The sequence below is a fragment of the Fukomys damarensis genome, unplaced genomic scaffold (assembly GCF_012274545.1).
Source record: "Fukomys damarensis isolate Sample0158 unplaced genomic scaffold, DMR_v1.0_HiC HiC_scaffold_3, whole genome shotgun sequence".
NCBI classification, from domain to species: domain Eukaryota; kingdom Metazoa; phylum Chordata; class Mammalia; order Rodentia; family Bathyergidae; genus Fukomys; species Fukomys damarensis.
The window spans coordinates 22,275,087-22,293,678 of record NW_022900915.1 but is presented as its reverse complement, the minus strand read 5'-3'; the positions used below and the strand labels follow the sequence as shown (position 1 = coordinate 22,293,678).

Here is an 18,592-nt window from a genome sequence, read left to right as displayed (position 1 = left end):
TCAATAGCCTTTCTATACACAAATAACAGACAGACAGAAAGAGAAATAAGGGAAAAAATTCCTTTTACAATAGCATCCAAAAAAATGAAGTATCTAGGAATCAATCTAACAAAAGAAACAAAAGATCTCTACACTGAAAACTACAGCACTCTGAAAAAAGAAATCGAAGAGGATATAAAAAAATGGAAAGATATCCCCTGCTCCTGGGTAGGAAGAATCAACATACTGTAAATGGCCATACTACCGAAACTGCTATATACATTCAATGCAATGCCAATTGAAATTCCAACACTATATTTCACAGAACTAGAAAAAAGAATCCAAAAATTCATTTGGAACCACAAGAGACCTAGAATAGCAAAAGCCATTATAGGCAACAGTCACATGGCACCAGATGTAACAATTCCCAATTTGAAACTATACTACAAAGCCACTGTGATAAAAACAGCATGGTACTGGCAAAGCAAAGGTTTTTAACAAGCTCACAAGAGTGAAAAAAGAAATCCATGGGTATTGAAGTCCAGAAATTGACAAGCATTTCATAGGCATAAACAGACCTCATTCTTGCTGTAGTTATACAAGCAGATGAATTCCAACAAATCCTTAACAAACTTGTAATGGTAATGTGTAGGCTGTTGTGACAAATTAGTATCCCAAGGAACCCAGCCGAGTAAGGCGGCATCTACTCACCAGCTCTTATTCAATGTTTTCCTGGAGTGAGGCAGTTCAGAGGAGGATGGTTGAGAGACATATTCCAAATGAAATTCTCCTCACACCAAAAGGGTGTAGTGTATACATGTGTGGGTGCCCCTCCTCTCCAGTTGAAGTGATTTTAGAACTGAAGACTCAGCTTTCACCTACAAAAGAATATAAGAACTCCTCCCAGTCTGGTTCTCTGTGAGGAATTCTGAATCTTTACAGAGCAGGGGGAATAGCGACCCTCCAAAGGCTGGAGTAGGTATCAGTGCTAAAAGTTGTATTCTTAAGTATGCGATCTAGGAACAATATAATGTGTCTCTTGTTTCGTTATTTATTTAAAACAAATAAATGTACTGTTTATTATTGTATTCTGTTTTAAAGCAGAAACTTGTTAAGTTATAATAGTAATAAAATTTTAAAAATATCTTTATTTGAATTCTTTTTTATTTTTTTGGTTTTTTGAGACAGGGTCTCACAATGTAGTTGAGACTGACCTGGAACTCACTGTGTAGCCAGGCCGGTCTCGAACTCACAGTGATCCTCCTGCCTCAGCCTCCCGAGTGTTGGGATTACAGGTGTGCACCACTACACCCAGCAATATTTGAATTCTTGAGTTAGTGAGTTGCTCATTGATGAAGTTGTTGATATGCATTTTGCATTTCTGGATTTATAGAAAGAATACTTTGCAGGAAGGAGGGGTGAACAGGAAGAGTGCAGAAGATTTTTAGAGTAGTGAAACTCCTCTGTGATAGAGTAGTGGTAGCTATTCGCCATTATACATTTGTGCAAATCACAGAATGTGCAACACCAAGAGTAAACCCGTTGTAAACTGTATTCTCTAAGTGAGAATGTGTGAATGCAGGTTCATCGGTTATTATAACAAACACACCACTCTGGTGGGAGTTGTTTTTTTTTCGGAGGGGGACTGTTCATAATATGAGAGGCAAAGAACATAGGGGAATCTTTTTTTCTTTCAATTTTGCTGTCAACTTAAAACTGCTCTAAAAATAATTATCTTTAACCTTTTGGTTATTCATTTTGGAAAAACACTATGGAACATGAGTAGTATTTGGAAGTTGATGAGGAAGAGAACAAATTATAGCCTCCTGTATGGGATGTACTTCCCTACAGACAAACCTAGAAAAGAAACAGAGACTGAAGAAAATGGGGAGAAGAATCGTTGACATTTTACCACCTAGACCTCACTGAACCCTGTTCTGACTATAGATTCCTCAGCATGTTTTTTTGTTTGTTTGTTTGTTTGTTTTTGGTACCGGGGATTGAACTCAGGTCCTTGCACTTGCAAGGCAGATGGCAGAACTATTGAGCTAAATCCCTGGCCCCCAGCATGGTTATTTTAAAACAGTATCTTTTAATCATTCAAATTCCCTTTTATATATTTGATTTTCAGTTTTATTTTTTAGTGTATGAAGACACCAAGAGGACCGTCTTTCTTTTAATAAATATTCACAATATGCAAGCATCAAAGAAGAAAGACAGCATGACAAACTAGATTGCTAGGCAGTGAATACATCTAAAATGATTTGCCTGCAGTTGAAACCGAATTGCAACAATAAATCATCTACAAACTGTTTTAATACTTAAGTTCTATTTCCTGATGCAGATAGAAACCATGTATTTTTCATTCTCCCCAAAAAATCAACATCTGCAAAAGAATGTCTTACTTGTTTATTTATAAATGCATTCCTTTTATGAAGGACATACGGATATTTACAATATTTCATTCACATTACAGAATCATCAACAGTGTAGAATTTGTCACAGGAGATGATTTTCTCTGGGGTTGTAATTTCCCTCTTAATTTGGACTGCTTTGCAAAAGTCCCTAAGATATTTGGCACTCAGCCTGGGAGATCTTAAGCATGAATATGCTTCTGCTTTTTTTTTTTGAGATAGGTCTCAAGATGCAGTTCAGGCTGGCCTCCAACTAACAGTAATCCTCCTGTCTCAACCTCCTGAGTGCTAAGATTATAGGCCTGCGCCACCACACCCAACCCTTTCTGCTTGATTCTTATTGCCCTCAGATTTGAGTATCTGACTGTTCCTAAAGGACCAAATAATCACTTTCATTGTTCAAAGAATGTTACTAGATTGGATTAATTTACAAAAGTCTGTGGAAAATATTTGGTTATTTTTAGAGACCCATGATTAACAAAAAATGCCACTGTCCCAGTAGCACCATTTGTGATAATTTGCTCTTCTCCTTGCTTCTCCATGCTATGTGGACACCTCAGGTGGAAAGGACCTAGTGCTGTAAGGGAGGCAATTGTGGTTGCCCGCCTAGTAGAAATTCTGTGGGGCTTTCATCGATAATTGGTGCCATGTAATTTATGAGAATTGGATAATAGTCATAGAATTTTTGAAATGAAGAATTGAAATGAAACCATCCTTTCTGTTTACTGATGTGGAAATTGAGTTAGGTAATCTGCTCGGATTAAAACTCTGTTCCTTCTGATATAAAGAACGTTATCTTATTATTGACAAGTGAGTTAGAACAATGGAGATGCGCCACATTCTGTGCCAGATTTGAGCCTGATTATTAGAGCTGACGGCCAAGGGGGGCTCCTGCCCAGAAAGTTCTCTGGGCAATGGGAAGCGGTTTGATTTCTCCTTTTAAATCATACTTTCAAATGGGCAGGGTGCTTGAGAGAGCAAGTGGAATCTTAAAGAGGCAGAGCCATGCCGGGTTAGTGTGGTGGGGAGCACAAAGAAGTTTCACACACTAAGTGAGCTACAAAACATCCTGCAACTGCTTGGGTGCTTTGTCCATGCACAGGTACAAATGGGAGTTGAGTCTCAAAGTGGAATTGGGTTGGCTATCACAGTTTCTACCTTAGGGCTTCCTTTAAGAGCCTTGCTTTGAGAATTGTTTTTTTGATTAAACTTGCTTTCACCTATTAGTATAGCTAGTTATATGGTTAGAGCTCTTTGTTAAAGACCCTTCAATCAGCAAAATCTTTTTTTTTCCTTTTATTTCTTTGCCTGTGCTTTAGTGGGCTGGGGTGGAGGTAACCTAGTATATTGTCATTTGTAAGTTCTAGTGAAAAGTTATTTTCAAAAACCTGATAGATATGATTTTGCTTTAAGTAATTTAATATTATTTTTATAATTAAAAAATTGATAATATGTAAATATGTAGTTATTATGAAACAGTATGACTCTGATATTGTGTTATATATCAGTACCATAATATCAGAGAGACTGATATTATATATGTAATATCAGAGAGAAATTATATTTCATTTGCTTATTTAATTTAAAAAATGAAATCCTATTCTTAAATGAGAGAGAGGTTCTTAGCTGTTATTATGACATTTTTTGGCATGAGACTGTTATGTAATAACATCAGGTATTTCTCTGTGACTCTTTCTCCCTGCCTTCCTTCACTGGTGCCAACTGTGTGCACTGTGAGGAGCCGTCTTTTTGCCAGAGCTGGTCTGGGTGTTTCTCCCTTTAGCTAGAGAAACCTCTTATTTCGTCTTTATTGGAGGTGGGTAAAAATGAGTGTATCATCACTTGTGGACCAACAGGCACAATAAAGCACTGAACCATCATAAATAAAGGGAAGCATTTAATTTTCATTTTTAAAGTATCCATCTGTAATTCTTCCATGTAAAAATCAACCTGTCAGTGCATTCAGCATAGTCTGATATGTTAATAGGTAGACTGGAATCTAAATTTGATATTCAGTATTTTATGGACAGGAGCTTTGGCAAATACTTTCATGTTTTATTTGCAGAAATCTAGGCCTTAAGTGAGCTGACGTTGATTACAAAGTTTTATAAACTATATTTGAATTTTGATTATCCCTGTGTGATACTCAAAACTTATGATTATTTTGGATAATATTTTAAAGATCAGTCTGTCTCATTTAAAAGTACCTTTAAAAGAAAGGGTATTTTCTCTATCTATGCTCTTTTAAACACAACATATTATGAAGATAATATCAGGGGAGAAATTTTTTTGAAATATTTTTTATCCCATACATGGGTTTACCCATTAAATTTTTCTAATCCTTTAGGTTATTCTAGCATTACTCCCTTAAGGAAATGATAAAACATTTGGGAGAAAAGAATTCTCTTTCTATTTCTAGAATTTGATCCCAGGTAAAATTTGAAGAGAGTTCTTTTTATCATCTCACCATGTATAATTATTTCACATACAAATAAAGGGTGTGTGTGTGCGCGCATGTGTGTGTTTGCGCGCGCGTGTGCATTAACCCAGACCCTCATGGCATTCTGGGCAAAGTGCTTTACCACTGAGCTACATCCCCAGTTCTTATATTCAAATAAAATATTTTTTAATACTTAAAACTGTTGCTTTAATTTTCTATTTTTTTATATAGCCTCTCAGGTAGTTTTTTGAGTTCTGTTTTTCAAGTACTCTCATACTGGCACCATATTCCCACTAGTCTTTCGAGAGTATTGACTCAGAGAAAGAGCCTAAATTCACAGAAGAGGTGCCCGTGCCTTGTGAAGCTTTCATTGCCAGATGGGTAAGATTAGCACTCACGTCATCTTTCTGTGAGCCCTTGTCACAGAGAGTAAGAGGCTATTTCTGCAACCACACACTGTAGGGGAAGAAATTTTTTCTTTAAGAAAAAAGGCACATATGCTTTTCAATATGTGTAATACATTTTTTAGAAATTAATTACAGAAATTAATGTGCCATACTGCTCACTGTTTATTTTTTTACAACTTGGCTTTATTTTTTATTTTTTATCAGGTTTTTTTTGTTTTGTTTTATTTCAAAAGACTTCTGAAGCACCAAAAATAGATTTTTTTAAAAAGCAAACAAAAACAAACATACAAAACAAATAAAAGCCCACACTGAGGAAGATGGTCTCTGAAAATGGTCCCTGTGTGTTCCATATGTACTACAAGGTTGTCTCCCCTTCTGGCTCATTTATGGTTGCAAATGTTAGGAGGTTACAAATTGGACTAAGGAATGTCAGGCTCACATTCCTGATGGGGTGATTATTTATACTACAGTGAAGGTTTATTTTCTTAATCCAGTTGTTAAATATGTACCTGCTTTTAAAGTGTTAATTTTTAATCATTTGTAGTAATTTTTGTAGCGCTCTATTGAGGAAGGTTCATATTTTTTTCATTTTTACATGATAAAATTGATGTATATATAGTGATTTACTCAGCTTTATGAGCAAGTTAGTAATGTGATGATGACAAAGAAATTGGAATCATCTGTTCTCTTAGAAGATTGTCCTAAGATTGTTTTAAATGACTAATACGCCTATATTCATAGAATAATCAAAACTATTAGTATTGCAAATGTTAGAGGGAAAACTAATAAAGTAGGAATAGGCAAGTAAGAGGAAAAAGTTGAATTTCAGAAACTGTGGTGTTTAGAAGGTACTGTATCATGTAATCAAGGTTGTATGAGACATACCCTAAAAATTGGTGACAAAGGAAATGAAAGATGTTATTTGTGGTCTGCTTTTTTCTTATAAGTAAAATTCAGCATCACTACCGGTGGAGGAAGTATGGAAATATTGCACTTGACAGTAGAATCTCTTGTTCTGTCAGCTACTGATTTACAGCTGAAGTGTAGTCATTATTTGAAAATGTTGACCAGTGCTTCTATTAGAAACTCTCACACATAGTTTCCCATTGTTCTTCTCACAACCTATTTCTCATTTTTGTTCTTCTTTTATTTTCTGCCCTCTAACATACTCCATTCAGTTAGGATTTTGAAATGATCTGAAGATTTGAAATTTTAAGGAAAAGCTTTTATTTTTTCAGCTGTGATATATGATTTTCAGAAATACATGTTCTAAAGTAAATAGCAATCTGGATTGACTTTTCTTTTCTTTTTTTCTTTTTTCTTTTTTTTTTTTTTTGATACAGGGTCTGACTATGTAGTTGAGACTAACCTGGAAATCATTAGTAGCCCAGGCTGGTCTCGAACTCACAGCGATCCTCCTGCCTCAGCCTCCTGAGTGCTGGGATTACAGGCATGTGCCACCAGGCCTGGTTTATGGATTGACTTTTCTTAGTGGCAGCTGCCATTATTTCCTTCTTATTGTCCCTTCTCCCCCATTAATATCATCATGATAATTATATTGTCATCATCATCATCATCATCATGTGAATCTTTGGGAAACTTATTAGGTACCTAAGTGCAGTTCACTTGTAAAAGGTGCATCCTACATAAATATTCTCTTCTTTGGTTCTGAGGGTCAAAATTAGGACCTTGTGCTTGGGAAGCAGGCAGTGGAACCACTGAGCTAAATCCCTGGCCTTCTATTTTTCTTATTTGAAAATTTCTAATAACTATGTATTATCTGAAATGTGCTAGTTCTTTATAGCTATGCCTCTTTTTTTTTGTATGTTGTTTAAATAGTTGGTTTTTCTGTAATTTCCCTTGAATTCATTGTTTTCTCTCATCTTTATGTAGTTTTTTTTTTTATTATACAAACCACATTGTGGGCTTTATTTGAATTTTCCACATTTTTACACTGACATCCTCTTGGTGGCCATCAAGACAGCATAGTACATCAACTCATCATGTCTCCTCGGATTCTTGTGGTCCCAAAGATTTTCTCAGTCCTTGCTTGTTTTTTATGACCTTGACAGTTTTGAGGAGTACTTTATCATCTGAAAAGTCCTTCAATTCCAGCTGCTTTCCTTGTGATTTGACTGAGGTTGTTGATTTTGAGAGGAAGCCCACGGAGGTAGAGTGCCATTCTCTAAATGTCACAGCACAGGTACATACCTCCAGTATCATCCATCTCTGGTGATATCAGTCTTGGCCTCAAGGAACAAAGTATTTTCATATTTACTACTTTATGTGAGTCTTTTATTTTATTTTCTCACTGAGTTTATTGGGACTTTTTAGGTATACAGTGCAGTTACATTCATCATTGGGATCTTGTACCTTTACATGACAGATCTCGGTTCTCATTTTTTCCCCATACCCCTGCCTTTATGTATTTTTTTCTTATTTTTCCCAAATTTCAGACATTTTCTCAGGTCTCAGGAAAGTAAAATGCTACAGTTAATATATATTTGGTTATATGTTGTCCTTGAAGTCAGGAAGTTTATATTTGACTCGGTTGAAAACATGATGGGATTGCCGGGTGTGGTGGCGCATGCCTGTAATCCCAGCACTTGGGAGGCTGAGGCAGGAGGATCGCTATGAGTTCGAGACCAGCCTGGGCTACATAGTGAGCTCCAGGTCAGTCTCAACCACATAGTGAGACCCTGTCTCAAAAAAACCAAAAAAGAAAACATGATGGAATAAATATCTAAATACCATTACTGAAGGCTTGTTTCTTAATTCCTGCAGGAAAGAAAGGAGAGACTATCCAAATTTGAGTCTATTCGTCATTCAATTGCTGGAATAATTAGGTCTCCAAAATCTGCACTGGGCTCTCCATCAGTAAGTAGGATTAATTCTGTGTGCTGCTGAAATGGTCATTGTCTAATTTCTGTCTGAGATAGATATCTGTCTGAAATATAAATATATAGTTCAACAAATAGAAAAATTGTTTAACTTTTGGTATGTATATGCATCTGTTCATACATGTATATAGTAAAACTGTATGTAACAGTGATGTAAAGAGGACAGAAATAATGTAGTGCTATAGGTCCTTCTTATCGTCAAGGCATGAATTTTAGATCCTTACCTGATTTTGTGGGTAGTATCAAACTCTATATATACTATATTCATTATTGTACATACTTGACTGTCATGAAATTAATGTATAAATTAATCACGGTAAGAAACTATAATAAAATAAAGTGATTATAATAACATATTGTATTAAATGCTGTGAATGATGGTCTGTTTCTCAGATACTATACTAACTTTCTTATGATGATGTGAGATAATATAATGAAACTGCAGAAAATGAAACCGTGGATAAGGGTAACTACTGTGTTATAGACCTCTTATACATGAGTACTTATTGGAACTGTGGAGCCTTATTAGAAGAATAGTATAAACAAGTTTCTTTTCCAGTGAAATGTAACATTTTTGTAACAGACATTTCTGCATATATGTTTTAAAGTATGTCAGTATTTTATGTGTTTATATTTTAAAGAACATTTTGATTATAAAATTAAAGTTTGTTTCATAGCTTAATCATTGAAATTTGGCCAAAGAGAATGTGCTATGAATAAGAGCATGGGGTAATTCTTTAAGGCATTGGATATCCTGTGTTTTTGGAAAAGGAGGTTTTTCTCTTAAATACATGGGCACTTGAGTTCTTGAGTTTAATTTGGGTGTGAGCATTCAAGCATGATAATCCATATTGCATAATAATTTAAAGACTGCTTTTCTGATTTAATATTTTCAGGGTGGCTAATTTGGTAAAGGTAAAATAAAAAATTTTAATATCTTAAATCCTTTTTTCTTACTAAAAAATCCTTTAAAACTTGCCAAATTAGCATAATTAAGTTATTTTATTGTGATATACTTTATATAACATAAAATTCACATTTTAAAATTATTTTATTGTGGGGCCGGGAATTTAGCTCAGTGGTTCCACTGCCTGCTTCACAAGCACAAGGTCCCGGGTTCAATCCCTGATACTAAAACACCAAAATTATTTTATTGTAATATACTTCACATATCATAAAATTCCTCTTTTAAAATGTATACCTAGTGGTGTTTTGTTTTTTTTTATTTTCCTCTGGATACCAGGGATCAAACTCAGGGGCTTGTGCTTGCAAGGCAGGCGTGGAGCTACTGAGCTAAATCCCCAGCCCTTATTTAGTGGTTTTTTTGTATATCTTTTGTGACCCTGAATACTATCAATACTATCTAATGCCAAAAAGTCTCAGTCTTTTCATTAAGATATGTCATACCTATTAAAAGTTCACCTTGGGCTGAGGATTTAGCTCAGTGGTTCTGCTGCCTGTCTTGCAAGCGTAAAGTACCAAGTTTGATTCCCGGTACCAAAAAAACAAGTTAATCTCAATCCCCACACCCCCTCATTCCATCTCTGACAATGGTTATCTACTTTCACTCCTTATGGCTTTACATATTCTATACATTTCACTCAGAGAATCATAAAACATGTGGCCTTTCTGTGTAGTTTCTTGTATTTATCATCCTGTTTTCTAGGTTCATCCATTTTGTACAGTATTGCTTTATTCCTTTTTATAACTAAGTAATACTCTTGTCATACGTATTTATCACATAAATCCATTTATCAGTTGATAGAAATTTGTTTTATTTCCAGTTTTTGGCTATTACAAATAATGCTACTATAAACATTCATATACGAACATTTAAATAAATGTTTCCAGTTCTTTGGGTAATATACTTAGCAGTGGAATTACAGGGTCATTTGTAATACTATATTTAAGTTTTTGAGGAACTGTCAAACTGTTTCCTACTGTGTCTGCCATTTTATATCCCCACTAGCAATGTGTGAATACCCCAACTTCTCTACAACCAATGCTTTATTTTCAATTTTTAAAAAATTGTGGACAATCTAGTGGATATGAAGTGATGCATTGTTTTATTTGAATGTTTCTGATGATTAGTGATGTTGAGTGTACTTTCCACGTTTATTAGCCACTTACATATTTTCTTTGTGGATTTGTCTGTTCATATTCTTTACGTTTTAAATTTTTTGTATTTTTTTTATTGTGCTGAGATTAAACCCCAGGGCCTTGTACATGCTTGGCAAGTACTGTACCACTGAGCTGTATGTCCAGCCTTGAATTATTTTATCAATTGTTAAGTTATAGCAGTGTCTTAGTTACTTTCTCCTTGCTGAGACACAATATTCAGTACCCACAGCTGTAAAAAGGAAAGGTTTATTTTGGTTCACAATTTGTAGAGGTTTCAGTTCATAGTTGGCTGGCTCCAAGGCATGACAGAGGAATGCGGCAAAGGAGAAAGAACTCATGTTGTGGCCGCAGGAAGCAGAGTGGGACCAAGGGAGGAGAGTAGGTGGTAATACCCTTCCAGGTGATCCCCCCAGTGCCTCATCCCCTCCCAACATCACATTTAGCTATAAACCCCCGTAGACTAATCCACTGGCAAGTATCACACCCCAGTGATTCATGAACCTCCCTAAACCCCAACCTGTGAGTACATGAAGCTTTGGAGGGGTATATCCAGAATTAACCAAGGAGTTTTCTTTCAATGAATTCTAGAAATAAGCTCATTATTATATGTAACTTCCCAGTGCCTGTTATTATTCTACACATAGTCCTTTTTACTGTTTTAATAGTATCCTTGGCATAGCAAAAGTTTTAAATTTTGACGAAGAATAATTTTTAAAATTAGATTATGTGTGCTTTTGGCATCATATATGAAAAATCTGTTGTACAATCCAAGGTTATTCAGTTCACTTTTTCCCTCCTGAGAGTTTCATAATTTTGGTTCTTATAGTTACATTTTTGAAACAACATGAATTATTTTTGTATTTGGAGTGAGGTAGAGGTCCATATTCATTCTTTTGCATATGAAGAATATTTACTTAAAATATTAAAAAGCAACAATAAACCACTGTTTATTCAAATGAACATATAAAAATTGGAAATTTATAACAATCTTAGATAAAAATACATTATAAATAGCAAAATAAAATTAGAATTAATCACAATAGTATGTATTCTTATTTGCTATATCTGTTTTTAACAGTGTGCTTAAAATGTGGAGTATCTGGTGGGACACTTAAATGTGGATAGAAAGAAGAACATAGGAAAATATCCTGATAAATGAATCTGGCTTTAACTGTATATTGTGTTAGATATATCAGATGTTTAATATTTACTCATTATTAGGGTAGTATTTATTAGGTTTTTACCAGTTTTAAGCAGGTGCCTCTTTTTATAAAAATTCATACTAACAGAGCTAAACAACTTATCATTAGCATCTCTGAACACTGAGATAAACTCCACATCTAGTATCTTCCCGTCTTGAGAAGGTTATAATTTTACAATGAGAACTCTTTGTTAGAAATGGCTTTTGTAGGCAAGGCTAGAGGTGTTGGACAGTATTAATTGTATGCTTTGAAAGCCTACAATTATGGTGAGCCTTTTCAGTTGGAAGTCCTTGAATCATATTATATTTAATGAAATCTATTCTAGTGATCTCAAGAATGCTGCTCTTTCTTCAGGGCAATCTCTGTACTGCAGAATTTATATCATGAGTGTCTGAGCAAGCCCCTATATCTATTTTATAGCTACTTGTGAATATTGGTTGTATCACTAGAATATGGAATATCTAATACTCTTCTAATAGAAGCACTTTTTGAAAAATGCTCTTTATTACCCAAAAGAGTATCCAAATGATTTGTTATTTGTTCTTTCAGCATCTCTCCAAATACCCTATTACTGAACTATCTCCTTAAATTTATTTTTTTTTCTATCGACATATTAATTTTGGAATTATAGTAGAATTTAGAAATTCATTCAATATAATATGATTAAAAGACTTCTAAGATTTCCCTATTTATAAAGACTTTGTTTCCATTTTTTCCTTTTTTCACATTTTTTCTTTTCCCTTTCCTTTCCCCTCCCCTTCCCACTTACCCTTTAGCCATTTTCTTCCTGTTTCACACTCTCAGTTATACCATTTAAATATTATTTACACTTTGTTTTTCGTACCAAAGAAACTATTCGATATTTGCTCAAATGTGTCCTATTTATTTCACTTAAGAGTATCACCTCAATGTCCATCCATTTAGCTTATAAACGTCTCTAGTTTCTCATTCTTTATGGCTGAGTGGTATTCCATTTTATAGAAGAAAAACACATCTTCTTTATCCAGTCTCCAACTGATGACCAACTGGTCTGTTTTCAAGTTTTAGCTATTACAAACTGTGCTGCTATAAACATGGGTGCACATATATCACTGTGATACGATTCTTTTAATTCTTTCGGAAAGACACCCAGCAGAGGAATAGCTGGGTCAAATAGGACTTCTAATCCTAGTTCTCCACATTGATTTCCACAGTGGTTGCACCAGTCTGCACTCCCACCAACAATGGAGAAGGGTTCCTTTCTCCCCACAACTCCACCACCATTTGTTATTGGTTGATTTCTTGATAGCGGCTGTTTTTTCTGGGGTAAGGTGGAATCTCTGTATTGTTTTCATCTGCATCTCTCGATCAACTTCTTAAGTAGTACAAAAAATGGTTAAATTTATGAGTAAGAACTTTGTTGCTAGTTTTATTGTAGAAAGTTGACATTAGATACAGTGTCTTTGTTTTGGTTAATGATATCAGCACATTAAGAAATTACTAATTCTACTTTATTTCAAAAAATACAGAACTACAGATAATCCTTTGCTAATCAAAATAGAAACACTGTCCTAATTAATTTACATCCTCTTTGTCTAGCCTGGATGCAAATGATCCTGGAGACCAAATATCCAAAATAATTTTTTATTTTTTAACAGTTAACTCATTCAATAAATTTAAACTTAAATTTAGAGATTTGGAAAAAACTGGCAAGAAAAACTATTTTTATGTTTTCATTTTATATATGAATTATTTTGTGTTCAAGTATGAAACTCTAAATGATATATAATACACTTTTATACCTGGCATTACATCTTCCTTTCACTAAAAATAGTTTTTACTACCATCAAGCACATTGCTATTCAGTTGACCAGGTATTTTCCACTTTTTGTGAACATTTGCTGACTCTTACTTTTTGTGTGACATGCAGACTCATTTTCTCCTAAAATTCCCAATTGATATATAGCTTTAAAATTAAAATAGCTCTTATGAAATCTTTTTAGAAGTACTTAGAATCCTATGAATTGTAGTTAACCTCATGTTTATCGAACTAGACTTGGAATAGTATATTACTTTTATTATTAATAATGAAATTGATGCAAGAAAAGACAAATGCCACTTGTATAGTTACTAAAATTAATAAAAATTTAAAAATGTGTTTAAATTTTGTTTGGTTGCTCAATCTCAGTAAGGGATTTACCTACATACTTGCCCTGCTTTTTTTATTCTAATTTTTTGTGTTATTATATTGTCATTTGGATGCATTAAATTTTAATAGTGTATAGACCTTGGGTTTTTTTTTTCCCCTAAAACTTTTGTTTTTACCTCTCCAAAAGAAATTCATCTTGCTACTCATGTGTTTTTGATAAAGGCATATAAATCTTCATTCACATATTTCAAAATTATAAGGAAAGAAAATGACCTTTTTTCCTATGGAAAAAATATTTTCATTTTTTAGTACTTCCTTCTTGCCTCTTCATGTAAATCAGTTTCTTTACTTCATTAAACCCTGTATGTTTTTAATAGAATACTTTTTAGGAGTAAGACCCGGTCAAAGAAATTATTAGCCCAATCAATTAGGGACATTTATTTTATTAACTATTTTAGATTAACTGTAGCTTTAAAAATGAAGACTTCCCAGTCCCCTATATGGCTGGCAAAAATCTTAAATAACTTACCTCCCGGGAAAAACCCATTGGAAAAATGAACCTTTCTACATTGTTGGTGGAAATGTATAATAATACAACTAGAATGTAAATTAGTGTGGCAATTCCTTTAAAAAAAAATAGACATTCCATTTGACTGAGCTCTATCCCTTCTAGGTATCTTCCCCAGAGAGGAACGTCATCACATTATAGTGATACATCCATACTCACGTTCATAGCATCGCACTTCACAACAACTAAATTACGGAAGCAGCAGATACGCCTGTCGACAGATGAATAAAGAAAGTGTGGTGTACATACACAAGGGACTAATACTCAGCCATAAATAAAGTTAATTTGAGTCATTTGTCGGAAAATAATGAATCTTGAGACCATAATACTAAGTGAAATAAAACAGACACAGAAGGCTAAATATCACATACTTTCTTTAGTATGTAAAATTCAAAATATAAATAACTTCAAGAGAAAATTAAAAGGGAGATAGTAGAAAACTGGTAAACTGGAGATGGGAAGGGGAGAAAGGAGGAAGAAGGAGCAGTGGGGCAGGGGAGTAAAGATGATCAAGATATGAAGTTGTATATGTACCAAGTCCCCGAGGTGATTGTAGTTTTTAATCATATTTTGCAAACTTACTCTAATTATCTTTCCTCAGGGAGGCTCAGAAAAATGGAATTTTTTAGGTAAAAATATTTTTATTTTTGATAATATTATAAGCTTTTAATATTGGATTTTGTTGTCGATACATTCTACATTCTTTTGCTATTAATCATGAAAATTTTTATTAGAATTTAAATTAAATCATATTAAAAATATTCCTTCCAGTGCTTCCAAAGAAGACTTTCAAAGATGCAGGAGACCCAGTTTGGAGATATGTGTTACTGTTCCACATATATGTGTGTTACAAAAGATGTGTACAGACATTATTCACAACATGTTCAAACTAAATTTTATAATAGTATTATCTAAGGGGATAGGGAAAAACAAGTATCTGAGCATCCTATCGTTAGCCCTTCCCCTACAAAATGTAATAAACCTATAGACCTGGAGTTAATCTCAGTGACATAGCAATATAGGTTCCTTCCTACTTGCTTTTTTAAAAGCAAAAATTAAAAAAAAAAACACAAAACCTGGATTTTATTTCCCTAAATGCATTTATTATCTTAAAATATTTAAATACATTTCTTGAGTGCTTGCTGAAGTTTTTTTTGTTGTTTTTTTTTTTTTTTTTTTTTTTTTTTGTTTTTTTTTTTTTTTTTTTTTTTTTTTTTTTTTTTTTTTTTCTGGTATGAGGAATTGAACCCAGGACCTTGAGCTTGTCAGGCAGGCACAGTGACACTGAGCTGAGCTACATTCCCAGCCTCTTGAAGTTTTTTTTTTAACTTTCAAACATCTTTTAGTCTTAGTGAATTCTCTAGGTTCTATATTCTTTCAGTTCTAAATAAATGCAGATTTGGAAGGATGGGTTGCTTTCATAAGAAATCAAGCACATGACATCTTTGTTCATGACGCTGTCTTGTTATATAGTTCTTTTTGACACAGTGATAAAAATATCTTTGCAAAAGATATTACCATGAATTTTTATATTCAAGCACCTTTGCTATTGGAAGACTTGAAAGGCTGGCACAGTGCCACTGAGCTAAATCCCTGCCCTGGAAGACTTGAAAATATTTCTATTATAGTAAAGATTTTTAAAAAATATTTGATTATTTTGACTAAGAAGGGTAAACAATTAGTTTTTGTATACAAGAGTTAATTTTGAAAAGATTGTGCATTTATTTTTAAAAGCAGTATTTTATCTTAGTTGTGACTGCTTCACTATATAATTTGTTCTTTAGGGCCATTTTGGAAATCTGCTCAAATTTATTTGAATTATTCTTTTCATCATAATTGGTACTAAAAGAAAAAGACTTATCTAATTTATAAAATATTCCATGTATAGTTATGTGATGTATATATATATTTTTTTTTAATTTTTATTTATTTATTTTTCCTCATCGAGTTTATTGGTACATTTTAGGTATACAGTACAGTTACACTCATTATTGGGATCTTGTATCTTTACATGACAGGTCTTGATTCTCATTTTGATGTATATATTTTTAAAAGTGAGGAAATGTCATAACTGGAAGAAGTAAAAATGAAAGTGTACATAAACTCTTCTTAAGGTTTGTGTGGGACTTCACATTTTTTTTAACCAACCAAAGGAACTATAAGATTTGGGTCTCTTCAGTGGCACAAACACAATGAAGGCCATGTTCAAAATTAATTTGTATTTACTCCAAATAAGTATGTATTTTGTCTTACATAGAGTTCTATATAAAGTTGTACTTTTGTCCTGTAGAATTCATACTGTCAGCCTACAACATCTCATATCTGAATACTTTTTATTTATTGTATTGGTAAGCTTTCTGTCACTGTACAGAATAACTGAGATGAACAACTTATAAGAAGTTTGTTTCATCTCATTGTTTCAGAGACTTCAGCCCATGGTCCATTGGCTCCATTGCTTTTGGACCTGGGGTAGCATAGTACATCATGTTGGAAGTACATGGTAGAGCAAAACCTCACCTTGTCTAAGCCAGAGGCAAAAAGACAGGGCCTGTAGGAGCCCCAGATCCTGGTAACCCCTCCAAGGACACACCCCCATGAACTAACTTCTTTCTACCATGTCCCACCTAGTAACGTTTTACCTCTTCCCAATAGTGCCACACACTTAAGACCTAACACATTAGGCACTGGGGGACATTTCAGATTAAACTATGGTATTTGTTAGTAATCCTGACTTTTTAATTTATAAATTACTTTCTTGTGAGGTATTTATTATGCATATTGTATCTTCAGAACCTTCAGAGGCAGTGCACATTATTATAACTTAATTTTTAAGTACTCTTACCATCTGTATTAGTTTACTTCTGTGGACAAATAAAATACAACAATAAAACGTTTCATTTGTGATCAGAAAATATATGATTACATCTACTGTCAGAAAATTTTTTTAGGAAATATAGTTAGCTCTTAATTATCTCTGCCATTTGGTGTGAGCATTTGACCTCCTAAAATAACAGATCATCTGCTTTTACTTCTGAGTTCTTCCCTTATAAATATACCCAGGTTTTGCATGTATTAGTAATTGCATGTTGGTGGTTTTCAGTAGTCTGTTTCTCCAAGTCTTTATCTACCATTGCTGTGCAAGAGGAGACCAGCCATGTAGCAGAGGTAATGGTAAAGAAAGTCAGATGAGCGAGAAAAGATTCAACAAGGCAGAAAATGAATCTGAGATAGTGCTCCTGGAATGTAAGAAGGTGGACAGTTCACAGCCTCTGTGATGAATTGTTTATTCCAGAAAAAGAAGTAACTCTTTAAATAGTTATTTTTATGGTAAATTTCCCTGATACTACTCCATTTTCTTTGTAATTCCCCTGATTGATTCATTGTAATATATAGATTAATTTTGTTTTTTGGTAAATAAAACTGTAATGCTAACTCTGAATGCTAATATTGTATGTACCTGTATATGATAAATAGATGAAAAAACAGAGTATTGAAGGATATGTATTTCTGCCAGTTTGTAGTAGTGGATATCCCAGAAGATACTTTCTTTAAAAATTATGAAAATTTCAGGTTTTTTAAATATTGTTTTTAAGTGGACAAAGACAGGGAGGAACTTATGTAAGAATTATTTATAATTGCTATGAAGTTTACCTGGAAACCCATTATTTTTTCTAACGTGCTTTCTAACAACTGTTTGTTCAGTTCTCTGACGTGATCGCCGTGAGTGAGAAGCCCCTGGCGGACCATGACTGGTACCATGGTGCAATTCCCAGAATAGAAGCCCAAGAACTGTTAAAGCAACAAGGAGACTTCTTGGTGCGAGAGAGTCATGGGAAACCTGGTGAATATGTCCTTTCTGTATATTCTGATGGACAAAGGAGACACTTTATCATACAATTTGTTGATGTACGTTTCCAGTTTAGTTTTTATGTATATTTTGATGTAGTTCATTGTGTGTTAATTGTAATGTTATGATCAATGATACAAATGCCTGCAACACTTAAAGTTTAGCATTTATTGTTTTGGGAGTCTCTTGAATATAATGCTTCAAAATTGACTAATATGTTAAGCGCAATTAGGAAATATTCATTTTAAATATTTTATATTAAAATTGCTTTTTAAATTTATAACTTAAATATATAAGTATTTAAAATATATTGAATGAGGGGCTGGGGATTTAGCTCAGTGGTCCTGCTCCCTGCCTCACAAATGCAAGGTCCTCAGTTCAATCCCTGGTACCAAAAAACAACAAAAAAAATTAAACAGTAAGGGTACTTTAAATAGAAAATTAAAACACAAATATAAGTTTTTTCTTTTTCTAGGGAAATTTAAAGTTATAAAATGTGTACTCTTGTGAATATCCCTTGAAATACTTTGAAAATGGTGTCATGAGACATTTTAAGGAATATTTTATTGAATAGTTATAATGAAAT

At 33.6% G+C, this 18,592-nt stretch overlaps 1 protein-coding gene across 2 annotated transcripts in view; it reads left to right on the top strand.

The window, feature by feature from the left end:
- Window positions 1-18,592, top strand: part of Fer (FER tyrosine kinase) — a 360,047-nt gene that overhangs the window by 125,635 nt on the left and 215,820 nt on the right. For both annotated transcript variants that reach the window (XM_033767413.1, XM_033767416.1), the window contains 2 exons: window positions 8,025-8,117; window positions 17,862-18,065. In XM_033767413.1, the coding sequence (XP_033623304.1) occupies window positions 8,025-8,117; window positions 17,862-18,065 (297 nt within the window). The remainder of the gene's footprint in view (window positions 1-8,024; window positions 8,118-17,861; window positions 18,066-18,592) is intronic.